The 17,211-nt window shown below is 37.8% G+C and overlaps 1 protein-coding gene across 1 annotated transcript in view; it reads left to right on the top strand.

Annotated features, from left to right (window-relative positions):
• The first annotated feature begins 759 nt into the window (after nucleotides 1-759).
• Nucleotides 760-17,211, top strand: part of LOC128740664 (T-box protein H15-like) — a 92,873-nt gene continuing 76,421 nt past the window's right edge. The window contains exon 1 of the mRNA XM_053836227.1: nucleotides 760-1,018. Coding sequence (XP_053692202.1) covers nucleotides 760-1,018 — 259 coding nt within the window. The remainder of the gene's footprint in view (nucleotides 1,019-17,211) is intronic.

Raw genomic sequence — 17,211 nt, 5'->3', positions numbered from 1 at the left:
TGGTTCTGGTCGCACAGGACTGGAGTTTAGTTGGCACTAGTACGCCTCAAGGCTCGCACACACGTCGACGGGTTTGGCAGTACACGGGTTAGACTAAGGCGAAAATAAAGGGCTTTCGCAGCGTGTCGATTCGCGAGCGAGATTTCGCGGCTGCTTGGCCACTGCCGCTGTTATTGTTGTTTCTGTCGCTGTTGTCTTCGCGTTCATCTGAGGTTTTTGTTTCGCCCCTTTAGTTCCGTGCTGTGTTTTGCGATTTTTTGTGGCAATCGCGCGCGGCCATATGCATTCCGGTGCAGTTCCATCCCGGTGCTACTGGTGCACGTAAGCATTTCGAAACGAAGCCTGGCGAGTTCACTGTTTTTTTTTGTTCCTCGTACTGTTCACTTCTGTCGTTTCCGTTTGTGAGAAAATTGATTTTTTTTTTCGTCGCAGCATTCCGTGAACGAACCGTTGTTCCGTCGTAACCGTGTCGAATGTGTGAAGCGGAGAATATGTTATGACCTAGTGCAAGAGGTTTCGTTCGGGATAATTTGAAGAAAACGAAAAAAAAGTAGCAGAGTTTTACGTAGTACAACCAAAGGAAAAAGAAAAGCTCAAAACAGTCTCAAAATTGATACCACAAATTTTCACCAGCTGAGTGGTGGCGGTGTTACAGGCGGAGAAGGTAGTACTAATCGAATTATTCCGAGTGCGACTGCCGGTGACAGTCGGGTGTGTTCCGGTGCTAGTGAATTTCGACGTCAGCTGGCAAAGGCAGCGATGTTATTGGGAACGCAAAATCCAGCGGCGATGGCAGCTGCGGCGGCGGCCGCTGCTGCTGCAGCCGCTCTGGCCGCAGCCAAGGGATCTTCCGATGGAACAGTTGCGGGATCCGGTTCCGGTGGTGGAGCGACCGATTTTTCGATAGCCGCCATCATGGCACGGGGAGCGGCTGCCGCAGCTGCTGCCAGTCGAGTGAACGGAAGTCCCGGCGGTGGCGGTGGAAGCTCCAGCCGAGAACCTTCGGAGAGGAGCATAAGTAAGTGCTTTTGTGCGGAAACATTTGAACGATTTTGTTTCAAAAAAATTGCAAAAAGACGATATCTCACGTATCTTTACCGTTAGTATAGTCACATAACAACGAATTGAACATGCAGCATCAAAATCAATAAATTGTCTGATGATGGCAGAGTGCAATGTGATGAAATCATTGTTCAATCATATCTCTCTTCAGAATCTAGCTTTTTGTAATTTAAATAATACCTATCTATTTTTATGGTACTAGTGCATCTCAAACAATGTCACAACACAATTTGTGTATTAGAATGAAATGAAAGATACCTATTTATGTTTCGAAGACTAGGTCAGTTGAGGAATCTCAGCAATAAATCTTTTTTTTAAATTTAAAAGTTCTTAAAAGAAGATTACAAAATTGGATATGAATAAAAATGTGCATAGCAGATAGAAAGAAAGTTTCAAAGAAGCGTAGTGCTTAAATGGCACGGTCTACTTTTCTAATCAATCTAATAATACCTAACGACACCTATTTTATAGAACAAAGTGATTCAACTTTCGTTTCAGAACGAAAATGAGTCACAGTAGCCAGTCCGTGTATTTAAGTATCGTTTTGTATCATTATCCGGATACTTACGCGATAATTGTATTATAGCAAATAATTGTATTATAGCCAAATTTAAAGGTTAAACTTGTTACTACAAGTAACACATCAATTATATATATTTTTTTATTTTAATGCAAATTTTGTGTGACTTTGCTGTAATGATAGCTTTTCAAATCTGGCCAAAACAGCACGGGATGGTGGTAGGATCGAATGAACGGCAAAATTCTTTTTTGGAGACACTCCTTTTGGTATAGTTCCCACGTTATTGTCTTATTTGTAACGAAAACTGTCACAGCTGCAAATCCCCTGCCAAATCATAAATTTTCGTGCAAATAAATTTGTCGGCAAAAACAAATTTAAATTTACTTGGAACATCCCCCCGAGCCGTTTCCAAGTAAAATTTTTGACCTGGCATTTGCCCGAAGTCAGCCTTGACATAGGTTTCATCGTCCATCAGAAGACACCCGTCGAACTTGCTTAGCACCCGGTCGTATAGCTTTCGAGCACGGATTTTGGCCACACTATTCTGCTTTATGGTTCGGTTTGGCTGTTTGCTAGCTCGTTACGACTTGATTCTTCCCGGAGACTCCTCACCACGGTATACGGTATAATGGGCAGCACCGAATTTTCTGGCTAAATCCCGGTCCGACAGATTGGGATTCCTCTTGATGGTCGTGAAAATCTTACCTCGCAGTTTCCGGTCGATAGTTCCACTCCGATGATTAGCTGGCGGCTTCCGAATCGTCGTCAATGTTTCCTTATACCGTCTGATGCGCGCCATACGGTATTTCTGGGCAATTTCAGCTGTTTAGCTAGCCTAGATGCAGACCACGATGGATTTTCCAAATAACTGTGCACAATTTTTTCCCTTCTTTCGGCTTCCATGTTGTTTGTTTACAAAATACAGTCGCTTTGTCGTTTTGCGGAATGTCAAAATTACGTAGGTGAAGCTAACAAAATTTCCGACACGTGGGCGCCAAGAACTTCCAAATCCGACCACCAAGAGCGCCACAATATGAGCAAAAGTTTGTTCCAATTCTAAATGAAGGAAGCTTTAATATCACGCATGTCTTATTTTAATTAGATTAGCTATAAAAGCCATAGTGCATATCAATTTCATGAAAAAAGACATCAAAATTTAAGAGTGCTTCGACTTGATTTAAATTTTGTATACTTAGGGCACTTAAGGTTCTCTTCTCTGAGCATTTGCCAAAAATATTTGTTTCTTCAATCAATCAATCTATTTAATGTCCGCTTGGCCAGTTTGCTCCTGGTGTTTGTTAGAGCTCAACTGAAACGAACATCTTACATGTTTTAATATTTATAGCTAGTAATAGTTATGCGTATATATAAAGTAAAATCGGACAGGGTCTCTGAGCAACATTTACCGCAGCGATGATTCTTTAAAATGAAACAAGACCAAACATTATTTGATCAATGATACATTTTTGAATCTACAGGGGGGAAAGAAACGGGGACAATAGTACCAACCGTTCACATATTTATATTTATATAACTACTAGCTGACCCGACAAACTTCGTATTGCCACAAATTAACCTGTGTTGTACATAACTCATGAATCTCGGATGATCTTTGTCACAATCTCGAGTTTTGCAAGTTTCTGAGGAGTTTAACCTTAGATGATTCATTTTGGCAGTTACGTAACTATACGTCGCCTTAAATGCTATTTTGGCAAAATATACAGCTACTTTACTGATAACCTTCTTATAGTGCTGACAATGCTAATTTACCGACACGAAGAATTTGAATACAATTTTGGATGCCAATTTACAACACCTAAGCAGTCAAAAAGTAAACATACAACAACGCGCAGTATAAAATTCCAGATACGCTGAACTTTTTTGTGGAAAGTACCATTTCGCGATCCTCTCCTTACTCGCTGTCGCTCGTTCCAGGAAACCCAGGTAGACCTAGGAAAACAAATAAACCTAGACAGTAGTGATTTCTGCGGGGAGTTGCCTCCCCCCAACACTCGCGGCCGTCTCGTCCTGAATGATCTAGTGTTACTATAGATAGTTTTTGTGGTCTTGTTATTGACTAATGTTTTATGGAAGAGGCTCGAATTTCTCGAGTTCGACTAGTTTTTGAGTTAAGCAAAAAATTCTGTTTTATTTATATGAGAGTCCATATCCCACTGATTCACATACGATTTTCGTCACAGAATTGTATAGCATTATGGCACTAATCATATTGAGTCGGATTTCATCGTATACAAATACTTATGAATGTGAATTGTTTTCATATCATTTGTAGTACGCATATCGCCTTCAAAACAGTACGCATATGCTGGTTTCGTGCATCGAATGCGATTTTTCTAGATATATATCGGTACATATATCATATTTGTTACTTTGATATACGCACGAAAATGTTTGCTGGGTCAATTCACCATAGAAAAAAACTTGCCTCCAAAACCACTTACATGTCAAATTTGGTTCCATTTGCTTGTTTAGTTCTCGAGTTATGAAGAAATTTGTTTTTCATTTGTATAGGAGCCCCCCCTCCTAAAGTAGGGAGAGGTCCTAATTCACCATTAAAATTATTCTTGTCTACAAAAACACCCACATGCTAAATTTGGTTCCATTTGCTTGATTAGTTCTAGAGTTATGAGCAAATTTGTATTTCGTTTGTATGGGAGCCCCCCCCCTCGAAAAAAGGTAAAAAGTCCTAATTCATCATGGAAAAAATGGTTGCCTCCAAAAACCTCCACATGCCAAATTTGGTTCTATTTGCTTGATTAGCTCTCGAGTTATGAGGAAATTTGTATTTCATTTGTATAGGAGCCCCCCCCTCCTAAAGTGGGGAGGGGTCCCAATTCATCATAGAAAAAAATTTTGTCTCCAAAAACACACACATGCCAAATTTGGTTCCATTTGCTTGATTAGTCCTCGAGTTATGAGGAAATTTGTATGGAAGCCCCTCTCTTTAAGGGGAGAGGAGTTATAATTCCCCTTATAAAGAGGGGAGGGGTCTCAATTTACCATAGAATAAATTCTTGTCACCGAAAACACCCACATGCCAAATTTTGTTCTATTTGCTTGATTAGTTCTCGAGTTATGCAGAAATTTGTGTTTCATTTGTATGGGAGCCCCCCCCTCTTAGTGGGGGGAGGGGTTTCTAACCATCACTTAAACCTTTCCTGGCCCCAAAAACCTTCACATGCATATTTTCACGCCGATTGGTTCAGTAGTTTTTCATTCTATAAGGAATATACGGACTGACAGACAGACAGACAGAAATCCTTTTTTATAGGTATAGATAACTATGAATATTTGGCAGGGCAATCTTCAGCGAAATTTACCAAGACTTAGGCTTGATGTTTTCCCGACGTTTCGACACTTTGTTGGTGTCTTTTTCAAGGGGTACTGTGGTAAAATACACTTCAAATACATTTTCAAGTTGCTTGCATAGATTTTCATTTGCTTACATATCATTTACGTCTTTTGTTCTGTCTTGAGGAGTGTACATATAACGGTCATGGTACTACCTTGATACATAAACTGGAACCGGAGTGAAATGTTTGTTTTAATATTGCACTGAATTTTTGATATTGCACAGTTTCTCTTATTTTACATGCTTAAAAATTTAAAAAAGTTTTTCCTGCTTTGTAACTGTACTGCGCACACTAAGCGCTTAAAGTGACAACTTATGGTAAAGAATCCTTACTAAAACATCGTCAGACGTATTTTTTGCACACTAACACCATCCGTTAAGTATGTCGCAATATTTTACAACTGTAGCTCAAAGCAACACTCGAGCTCTGTCATACGGCTATGCGACGGAATGTGCTTTTTACCTTTGTTATACTACGTATAAAATCAACTTACATGATATGCCGAACCAAACAAAATACGAATACGAAACTGTAAAAACGAATTTGAAATATTAATGCAAATGAATATATTCTCAAATGTCTTTCGATTCTGTTTTCTAAATCTAAGTCGTCCCGATATTGGAGTAATTTTCATTTCTAACTATTAACTTGGAATTTTTAAAGCGAATAATATGTTACTTTTTCTAGCATTTGTGTTTATTTTATTTTGATAACATAAGTTCTGTCGGATGTGTTTTGGATTGAAAAAAATAGTGTAGAATTGAATTTATTTTAGTAAAGTTTATTAAAAATTTTCAATATTTTTAAATTTCATTTACGCCGTTCTAAACATTCTAATGATTTAATTTTATACCCCCAGTTTATGTTTCAATTCTTTTTTGTCCGCTAAGTTTTACTACTTTAATGTCTAATCGACTTCTAGTAAGTCGAGCAGTGAATCTTTAGCAATTGGAAAGATGTTTCTACATACAAGTTCAGTGTAATTTTAGGTAAAACTGTCACCAAGTTTGGCGCAATTGGAGCAAAGTTGTGAAAAATTGAGAGAAACATTTAACGGTGCTGAAAAAATTTCAACCTTAATGGGATTTTTTCAAAATTATAATATTGGTTTGGGACGAATGATCTCCGAATTTCATGAAACTTAGCATGCGACCTTAATTTGTAGATTTTTTTAATGAAAGGCACTATATAAAAAATCAGAGCTCTTCTATAAAAACACTACGAAAAATTTTCGATTTTCTCGGGAATGGCTTGAACTCAGTTTCGAAAAAAAAAATTTTTTTTGAACATACAAGAAAAATAATTAAAATATCAGCTAAAAAAAGTGAATTCATATATTTCGATAGAACAACACGGCCTTTATCCAAAGCGCTCTATTGGCACAAAGTTATTATCGCTCTGCTCGTTCTGTCTCCGTCATATGGATGATAGTGCTCAAATTGATGCAATATATACTGATCTTAAATATGCTTTCGATCGCATAAACCATTACATAAGCTGAGCCGACTAGTTTGCAGGCAGTCCGGTGTTTCACAAGGAAGCCATTTGGGCCCAGTATGCTATTCCTCATATACATACAATAATGTTCCGCTTTTGTCAGCCCCATGTTTAGTTTTGGGCTGACAAAATCGGGTAATTTTTTTTCCAAAATTCAAGACCTAAGACCTTGCAATATCGAAGACGTCTACTAAAAATTAAATTTTAACCCTCAATTGGTCAATCGAAAGCTCAATTAACCAGGCACAGCACACTGGTCCAGAACCTTCTTTGGTGCGCATTAGCTTTGAGCGGGAAAACTTGGTTTTAGGTATATGGAACCTTTGGAAGAGTTTCTTAAAATTAAAAGTTCTATCGTCTAGTGGAATTCAAATTTTGATTAATCCTCCTAAAAGTGCAATGAAAAATTTATTTTTCTTCAGTTTTAATATAACACATCGCTGTGTTTTGCAAAGTTTTACAGCATATTATTACAAGAAATTTTGCTGAAGATAGTAACATTCTATCTCTTCAGCAAAGATAGAAAAATCCTATTCCTCATAAATGAAAAATCGTTAAAATCAGTTTTTCTATTTTAGCTGTTTTTGTAGTTGTTGTATAGCTTTTTCCTGTTTTACAAAGTTATACAAATAGTAAAAATATACAACATTGCTGAAAACAGTATACCTCTACCTCTGCTTGTTGAGGAACTATAGAACTTTTACTATAAAAATACCTTAATTTTGATCCCGAATTACTCGCGAGAAGGCATCATTTTATTCAAAACCTCTCCCCACAGAATCAGAAAAGTTTCAAGCAGACTAAAAAGTTTTATAAATCATGTTTAAAAGCACAAAAGTTAAACAAAATATATAGGCTGACAAAATCGGGATAAAAAGCTGATAAAATCGGGGGTAGACAAAATCGGAACATTACTTTACATCAACAATGTTTGTTATGTGATACCACCTGGGAGTAAGTTATTATATGTGGACGATTTGAAAATATTCCTTACTGTAACATCGGTTAAGGATTGCAAGGAACTACAAGTTTTAGTTTATCGATTGGTGCAGTCTGAACAATCTTACAATTAAGCATTTCTAGATGTTCAGTTATCACGTTTTCCAGAAGCAAAAACCCGATCCTACACGCATATAGGATCGAAGCTCTAGTAACAATTCTAAAGCCACTTGGTTTTGCATGATTTTTATATGGGTTTTATTGCGGATTAATCATTACTCCTGGTTTTATTATGGTATTACGCAATACCAAGAGAATACGAGAGAAAATACACTTGTAGCTAGCTTGAAAACCTTAATAAAACTGTTAATAAAGCAAATTTATTGTGGTTGCGTATATTACCACTATAAAACTAATTGGCTGCACCACGTCTCTTATAAACTTACCATACGTGTGGCGTGTCAATACAATATGGCGAAATAGATTTTATTACGGTTGCTTGTCAAACCGCAATAAATCCCTTAGTTATATAGAGCTATTAAAACGGTAACACCGTGACCAATTAGATTTATTGCTGCTATTATGAAGAATATTAGAGTTCAACACCGGAATCATTTTTTTATGCGAGGCCATATTGACATATTCTAGTATTCTGTTTTAGCTCGCAAAGAAAAATTGTTCAAAAACAAGTGTTTTGCAGAAAGAAAGTTATTATCACTCGGTTTTCCTGTCACTGGAAGCAGCTAAATTGATTTAGCTAAAAATTAAGATTGACTTACTGAATATATTTATTTTGTTTAAACGACCAGTTTTTAAAAATTGCATAATTTTGATGGCGCGTTGTTTTTATCCACCTATCATGTCAATATGCTCGATAAAATTTTAAGCACAAGTGCTATAAATCAATGTTAACAGCTAAAATTTATTAATTATTCTATGGGATATTTTATTATGGTCGCTGCAACGCAAATCGATCAGGATGATCTGACAGTAAAACTTTGACTTTTTTGCTCACAGATGTATTTTCAAGTTAACAAAAATGGCGATTAAATTAAATTTTAACCCTCAATTCATCAACCGAAAGCTCAATGAACCAGGCACAGCACACTGGTCCAGAACCTTTTTTGGTGCGCATTAGCATTGAGTGGGAAAACTTGGTTTTAAGTATATGGAACCTTTGAAAGAGTTTCTTAAAATTAAAAGTTCTGTCGTCTAGCGGAATTCAAATTTTGAATTTTGAAAATTTTCAAATTATTTTTCTTCAGTTTCAATATAACACATTGCTGTGTTCTGTAAAGTTATACAGCATATTATTACAAGAAATTTTGCTGAAGATAGTAATCTTCTATCTCTTCAGCAAAGATAGAAAAATCCCATTTCTCATAAATGAAATCGTTAAAAACAGTTTTTCTATTTTAGCTGTTTGTGTAGTTCTTGTATGACTTTTTGCAGTTTTACAAAGTTGTACAAATAGTAAAAATACACAACATTGCTGAATATAGTATACCTCTCTTTTTGCTTGTTTAGGAACTATAGAACTTTTACTATAAAAATACCCTAATTTTGACCCCGAATTACTCGCAAGAAGGCATAGTTTTATTCAAAAACTTTCCCCAGAGAATCAGAATAGTTTCAAGCAGGCTGACAAGTTTTATATATCATGTTTAAAAGCACAAAAGTTAAACAAAATTTATAGGCTGACAAAATCGGGATAAAAAGCTGTTAAAATCGGGGGTAGACCAAATCGGGAGCTGACAAAATCGGAACATTAATGTATTGCGCAGGCCTTGTCGTAAGACGTTAGGCCAATTAAGTAAGGCCATTACAAATATTTTATTAAGTTTTTGTCCTTCCGGTGTTGGGCTACTGAACCCGGGTTGGGGGGGTGAAAAAAAACAAGGAGATTTTTTTATTCGAGCAAAAAAAATCTTGATTTTAGGCATTTTTACTTGAAGTTTCAACGTGAAAACCAAAATCATTCTTGCTTTTAATATATACGTTATTATTTTCCATGCAAAAACCTATGAAAAAAGACAAAAACGAAAGAAAAATTTTTCGGCCGATTTTCGGAAATTCCATTGTTCGAATTTTCATTTCTGTTCCATGCTAGAAGCGTTAACTAAACTCGTACACTCATTTTTCTAGTTTTTCGGGCTGTAGAGCCCACAGATAATAGATTAAAAAAATTTAACTCATATCCTACAAATTATTTTTTTGCCCCCGACTTTTCAAGCCGATTTCCAAGGGGGGGGGGGGGGGGGGGGGTGACAAAAACGTTGAAAATTATTTGCAATGGCCTAAGTAAGTAAAAATTACAAAATTAAGGTTTTAGTTTGAAAAGGGAAGAAATTTCTGATGCGAAACCAAAAATATATCGGGTTGTGCAATGGCAGATGGGGTTCGCGCCCACACTCTTTCGGTTGGTGCTCGAATGTTTTACTCATTAAACCACTGCCGCCCGTATTTTAGGTAGTCTAATACATAATTCTGTTTTATTCTCCCAATTCTACCATTCCCCGTATACGAAGCCCAACCCGCACATATTGCACAACCTGATATATTTTGGTCTACATCTAAATTTTCCAGTTCATCCAATAATTATTCTTCGCATCAGACACTTTCTCTCTTTCCAAAATAGTCCAAAATAGTAATGACCGCGTATAATCAAAAGGAAAAAGTATAGATTTTATTGCTACTACATCATGCAAAAAACTTTAGACCACACAAACACTAATGAATAACTGTATTCAAACATATTTTTTCAATCACTCAAAAATGCTAGCCACAATCGTTATCGGAATTCATTGATATCCACCGATAGATTATCGGTGATCGGTTCGACATCGAATTGAAACGTGTGCGTTTTGTGTGCTTACCAACACGGTTATTTGAACAGTTAACCGTGGGTGAGTTGGCATTATATCCCTACCGATTGCGATGTTGCAAATTAATTTCAAACAGATTATCGCCGCTATTAGAGGCGTGAGCGATGCAATTATATGGAACGTATGTGTTTATTTATGGTTGCATTTCGGTGCGAACTACTGAAGCGCTTGAATGGAGTGTCGTCGAGTAAAGACCAACGAATGCACATATTTTACTAGCTTTGTTCAGTGCGCTGCAGTTTGTGATGACTCATATTTTACTGGCGTATTTTTATTAATATCTACCTTTTTCGACCAATCAGCTTGCTAGAAAGGAATCTTTTAAAAAATTATATATTCTTACCAAAGACACAAACTGCCATATCAAATATGGCGCCCGTACCTTGATAAATTGTATAATTATTATCTACAATGCGTCAGAAAGCTCCATAATGAGAGGGAAGCAACATTCCCGGGCTGCTTGAACCATGTCACCATATCATTTCGATCATGACACAGACCATCGTCATATGCTCCTCTAAACGGTCAAAATGGGACACCACCACCGCACCGGAACGCCCCGATGATTGATAGCGTGCGAGAAAAGTGTTTAAGGCTTACTTTTTTTTCAATTTTCAATTAACATCCGTTGGAAAGGAGTTGGGAAAAAAATCTTCCGGAACGGCTGACGCTTTTGATCTGCTGATTATATGTTCTTAATGGCGAGTGTGAACGGCTAAAATGGAATGGAAAGGGTTGTGGTAGCTGATAGTAGAGACCACCTCGGGGAGAGAAAGACAAAAGTAGGATTGACTTTGTCACGCAACCCAACTTAAAAGCTGAGGGTTTGGGAAAATGTGCTAAGAAATGTTTGTTTAAATGATTAACTAGGACAGCTGGTAACTGTATTCGTTAAAGTTGTCTGCCTCGAAATGTTAAGTTTCAAATCAAACGGTAAACAATTCAATGTTAATCCAGATAATTACTCGCTAATTGTTGAATGCACCGCAGGATAACTTGCCGAACATTAGATATGCGGTACTGCTAATTGAAAAACAACAAACTAACTGGTTGTAGTATTTTTCGGATCGATGAAAAAAGATACACAATACAGCGTACAACAACAACAACGCATGCCTCTTTGGCGGTAATGTGCGTGTTGATTTGCTGGTTTGTTGTTCCACCGGAGAAGGTGTTAAAATAGAGAGGATATCGATTCGCACTCGCATCCAGTGGCGGCTGCAGACAGAAGTCGACTGCTTCTGCTTCCGTCGATGCGCCCTTCGGTAATTATTGGGCTTGCAGCCGTGACGCAAAACGGCACTACTGGCTGGTGAATTCATCTTACTAATCCGAGAAACTTCGCTCCGCAGACCAACGAACCGGCCGTTATGTGCTGTGACTGCGAGTGCAAGTGCATGCGAGTTTATTCAGCCGAACAAGACGCATCGTAAAGTAGGGAATCCTCCATAAACTTAGCAACGGCTGATGACCCAGCCAAACGCATTACGCAATTCGTGAATGCCACCCGTAGGTTCTTGGAAAGTTGCGAAAGTTTCTCAGACGCTTAGTGTGTGCATGTGCATCCATGAGCTGCGAACATGTTTCACCGGTGTTGATTATTAGCATAATAACGCAAATCATTTCTGTCCGGCTGCTTTAGATTCAGAGAGAAGATGCCAGCACTTTGTTAGATTATCGCACCGGTTGTCGGTTGTTAGGCAATAAATTCCAGCTCAACATTAAGCTCTGATATATCAACGCTCGCGGCGAGAAGATCCGGTTCGTCTCCATTCCCTTTCCGCAAAAGCTTCATTTTCGAAACTTATCCAATAAGCCAAATTGCACTTATTAGAAATTCCCGATAACCAGGAAAAGCAGCTTCCCCGGAGAGACATCGAAACTATCGAGTTTCGCCATTGCAAAAATAACACCTCCCAGTGGAATGGCCTGCCTGTACAACGGCAGCAGAGCGCAAAATGCACCGTAGCCGGTCGCATCGCACCGCACCAACACACGAGCAGCGACGTCATCGGTCCGGGCAGGACACCTACAACTATCAACCGAAACGCTGTCTTCGAGACGATAAAGACAAAGAAAAACGACTTGTGAAGTGGGCGAAAACGGACCGACCTGTGCCGTGGAACGGTGCGGTGTGCCGTGAGCGGTCGGTTTGGTCTGCTGGGGACAAACTGCCGGGGGTTCGGTGGGTGGATGGAAAATCGATACTGTTGTCCTCGGTACATCTTCAGATTCGTTTTCTTGGTTTCATGCAGCCTTCACTTTGGAGCGTTCCTGTAGCGCAGTTTCGTCTTCTCTATCTGCCCGGCACCCGGCAATGATGGAAAATTCAAAGCTCCAGTGTCTAGTCTAGTTATTGCCCCGTTGGTGGATTATTTAAAGCAGATTTTCGCATCAAAGCTTTTGCAAGATATATTTAAAAGTCAACTTCGACGAAGAAACTTTTGCACGGATTCGTTTGTTGTGTTAAAGTTTAGTATAATGGAATTTAGCGTTAAACTTACACTAGTAAGGGCGATGTGCAATGAGGATTTTATTTTTTTTGAAGAGGTCATTTTTCCATAATGTTTAATTCACTTTAAATGAGCTACAAAAATCATAAAATTTGAACAATTGCATAGTGAGAATTTATTAAAAAAAACCACGCTTGTTTCAAAATCGTCAAACGCCACTGGGCCGGATTGAATATTTTGAAGGTTGAATGTTTATTTACAGCACGTGTGTTTTTAGAAATTTTGGCCAAATGAACAACATTTTACTTTAACTTCTTTACTTTACTTTACTTTACTTTACTTTACTTTACTTTACTTTACTTTACTTTACTTTACTTTACTCTACTTTACTTTACTTCACTTTACTTTACTTTACTTTACTTTACTTTACATTACTTTACTTTACTTTACTTTAAGTAAGTCCAATGTTTTTGAATTCTGCTGGGCTGTATAGAACCTTTCTTCTTCAGGTGAAAAATACTTTTATACGAAATTCAACGGTTTTGTGTTTATTTGCTTATTTAGATCACCGTGACACTAATATTATTAGAACTTGTTGATTCTTTTCGGTGAAAATCAAAAACTATTGATTTGGGGTGACGTTTCTGCCTACTGTTTTCCTTCGGCCATCATCAGACGTAATAACGCGTCAATTCTGCATCATCACTCACTACCAATTGGTTGTGAGTGATGATGCAGAATTGACGCGTTATTACGTCTGATGATGGCCGAAGGAAAACAGTAGGCAGAAACGTCACACCAAATCAATAGTTTTTGATTTTCACCGAAAAGAATCAACAAGTTCTAATAATAAATATGGTTTTGTGTTTGTTCAAGTTGTTGTTTCCTAGAATTTTGCCCAAATTGGATCAATTCATACTAATTTTTGCGACGGTAACTGTAAAAATACGGTACGGTTTTCAATGAAAAACTTGTGTCGAGACGCACAACAAATTGGCGACGAGTTGCCCAAACCCGAGTACTATGGAGACAAGTTTTCGATACAGCACGAGCCACTCCAGTTCTGTGCTGGAGGAGCAGGAGTCTTTTACGGCCACGACCCCCGAGACGGGCTCGGGCATGATATTCGCGGAGGACCAGCGCGCTCTTTATTCATTTCAACAGAAGATGTTGAGTACCATCTACGGTAGGATTGCAAAACGATGACGGAATGTGGTGAAAACGAATAAAGCATGAATACACCAGCTGCTGGAAGAATTATTGATTCCACGAAAATCGGCCCAGTACGGATGCACAGCTCTTAAGAACGTCGGACAGTAGCTCGACACCAATCTGACAGGAACGCATCGAAAAGGTGCGCAGCGGGTAAAATGGATCGGCTAAGTGGAACCTGGTTTGCTGATAATATACATACTAGAAACTTGACTTCGAACGGCCATGGATCGAGCGAAATGTGTGCAGAGCACTGAGCAGGCCATTACGATCTTTGCCTGATTAATAGTCTAATAGCTATTTTCATCGAGCGAACGAGTCTTTCCCATGAACTTCCCATACCGCTGCACAGTGGTCCCATTAATATTAGAACACGCGTTTTTTTAATTGTGCCGAAATGGTTGATTATACTGGTTAAGTATCGACTGAAGTTTTTGGAGCGTCTTAGTAGAATACGAAACCTAAAAATAAAAAAAAAATAAAAAATAAGAAAACTTATCCAATTTAATTCTACTATGTGTATTTTATTCAATGACAGATACGTATTTCGCCTACGACTTGCAGGCTACCTCAGTGTCTGTTTTCGAACTCAACTGGTTAAGTATGTTCAGAGAAATTTCTCTGCGTTAAAAGCTCTTTCATATGGCATGAATGATTATTTGATTAATCCCTTTAAAAGTAAGATATAAAATTTATTTTTTGAACAGTAAGAAATACAGCAAAACAAAGTTCTATAAAATTTTTGAAAAGATTATTATAAAGAACTTTGCCAAAGAAAGTAACCTTATAGCTATTCTAGTTTTAGAGATAAAGAACAATTTTTGTGGAGACTATACTAAAATTAATTTTTTGACTACAGTTCTTTCTACAGTATTTATACGCATTTGACATGTTTGGCAAAGATTTTGAAACAGTCAAATTACATACTTTTTTAGAAAATAGTAACCTGCTAACGTCAATATTTGCGGAGAAAATTAAAGTATTCATTTAAAAATCATACAATTTTCAACAGCAATAACTCCTAAATATGCAAATATATTCAAACCATTTATTATGAAACCAAATATGAAAGTACAAGAAGAATACTACAAAATGCATAACAAATTAGCTTGATCCTGGCTATCCCTCTACCAAAACACTCGCATTGAAAATTGTTACTCGGTTGAATTTAATATAGCGTAGTGTAAAAACCGTGTTAGCCCGATCAAGTAAGTGTGCAAAATAAATAATGAAAATGTGTAATCCAAGCAGCATGGATTATTTGTAGAGATTCAGAAAAGGATTTTCAAAATTCGTTCGGATGAAATTTAATTACTGCAGTTCGAGGTGTACGAATTTCGAAGTGTATTTGTAGATTCTTCATCCTCACTATCGCTATTACTGTGCATATCGTACGTACTGACCAACAGTTGTAGTACATCTTCGGAGGACATGCCGGTTTTGTTATTTGGTAGTTCTCTCATGCCAGAAATTAGCAGATCAGACGATTCTAAGAGACGGTGCAGAAGATCCGTTGCCTGATTAATAGTCTAATAGTCACTTTCATCGAGCGAACGAGTCTCTCCCATGAACCTGATGGGGTACCGCTGGTGGGTAATTTAGCATAGAGTAGGGCGGGGCATAAGTGCGATGTTTGAAGTTGTCATCAATTTTCGTGAGATATAAAGAAGGACAACAACATAATATATTTTATAGTGATGCAGTAACTCAATGTCTTCACATTCAACTATAAATCATCTGCGGTAATAGTGTTTTGCAAAATAAATTCTTCTTTCTTCTGATCAAGTGCTGATTCGAACTTTTACCCCACTAGCGGGGCAAAAGTGCGAATACCGCGGGGCAAAAGTTCGAAGCTAGAATCCATGAAATTAGCCTAGCAGTAGTTAACAAAACCATATTATCTTCAATCTGCGTTATGTTTCGGTAAGGAATATTCTCAATTTGCACCTTTCCTATTTTGCGTTGGTGTATTGCAGCCTCCGTTAGATCGAAACTTTTCAAAACGTTTGTTTTTTGTTTCAACAGTGGAAACACATTGTTTTTCTTCGGTCAGCCTCTGTAGAGCACACAGTTTTCTGCAGATCTTTTATTTCTAGTATCTGTAATATAGTGCCTAAAGCTGTATATAATTAGCTATACATTTTTGCCTCGTCCATGAATCGAACTTTTGCCCCGTCCGTGAATCGAACTTTTACCCCGCTAGACGCTTGACGGGTTTATATTAAATTACGGAAAAGCGAAATATATTTTGTAAATTATTTTCACCGTATTTTCAAAACAGATATGTGAGTGATGTAAGTCGTTGCTACAAATTTTCAACAAGTAATATCTTCCTGTTGATATCGTATTTGCCATATAACAAAAAATTACATCAAAACCGCCCTAAAATAACATTTGCACATAACTCAGCAACTATGCTTCGTAAGCAGCCAAAGTTTACGTTAGATTCAAGCTGTCAAAGTAGTCACCCATCCATGCCAATGTAGAAAATTTACTCGGAATCTGCACCGATAAATCACTGAATCGCACTTTTACCCGCATTGCACTTTTACCCCTCCTTACTCTATTGTTTGCGAGGTTGGCAACTTTTCAGTATGAGTTTAGCTCATTGCCAGTGCCTTGAAAACACGGTGCATCCTCAGTCTAGAACTCTCTCCTAGTCTAGTCTACTGCGTACCAGGAAACGTTGGGCTGCCCTAATTCTGGATTCATAATGTACAGTCGTTTTTTCCAGATAGTAGCAAGGCATTGGAGTTCGATTTACAGTACATCAATGTTGTAGCACATTCTTTCACTCTTATGGATTTCTAGGACCAAGTCATCTGCTGTTATAGTTCCTGTCGAGGTACCAACTAGAGGGATGTAAGAGAAGCATTCTGTAATTAGGTGTTGATTGGAAAGATGACTGGAAATTTTGCTTTGATCTGTGCATTCGGTGCAGCGCTGATTCGACTGCATTTTGTATTCAGAAAAAGACTCAAAGTGTAGATTAAGCTCTATTTTTCTATGGGGACATTGACTATCGGACAATCTTTGTGGTTTGACAAACATGGCGATTTCCTCCACGTAGTGAATTCTTTTGAATTAATTTCGGTAACGATTTTTCGGTGCTGCAAAGCTTGATCCTACAATTTTCAATTCACTAAACGCTAACGGAAATTATCAACTCCCGTAATAACACCTATTTTACTTCACCATTTGAAGCTTTCGAATACCACATTCAGAGTAGGATGTACGATACCATTTTTTGGGCGCGTAAAGAAATTCTG

The sequence above is a fragment of the Sabethes cyaneus genome, chromosome 3 (assembly GCF_943734655.1).
Source record: "Sabethes cyaneus chromosome 3, idSabCyanKW18_F2, whole genome shotgun sequence".
In the NCBI taxonomy this organism is placed as follows: Eukaryota; Metazoa; Arthropoda; class Insecta; order Diptera; family Culicidae; genus Sabethes; species Sabethes cyaneus.
Note: the sequence above shows the minus strand (reverse complement) of the source record. Positions and strands in the feature narration are given on the sequence as shown.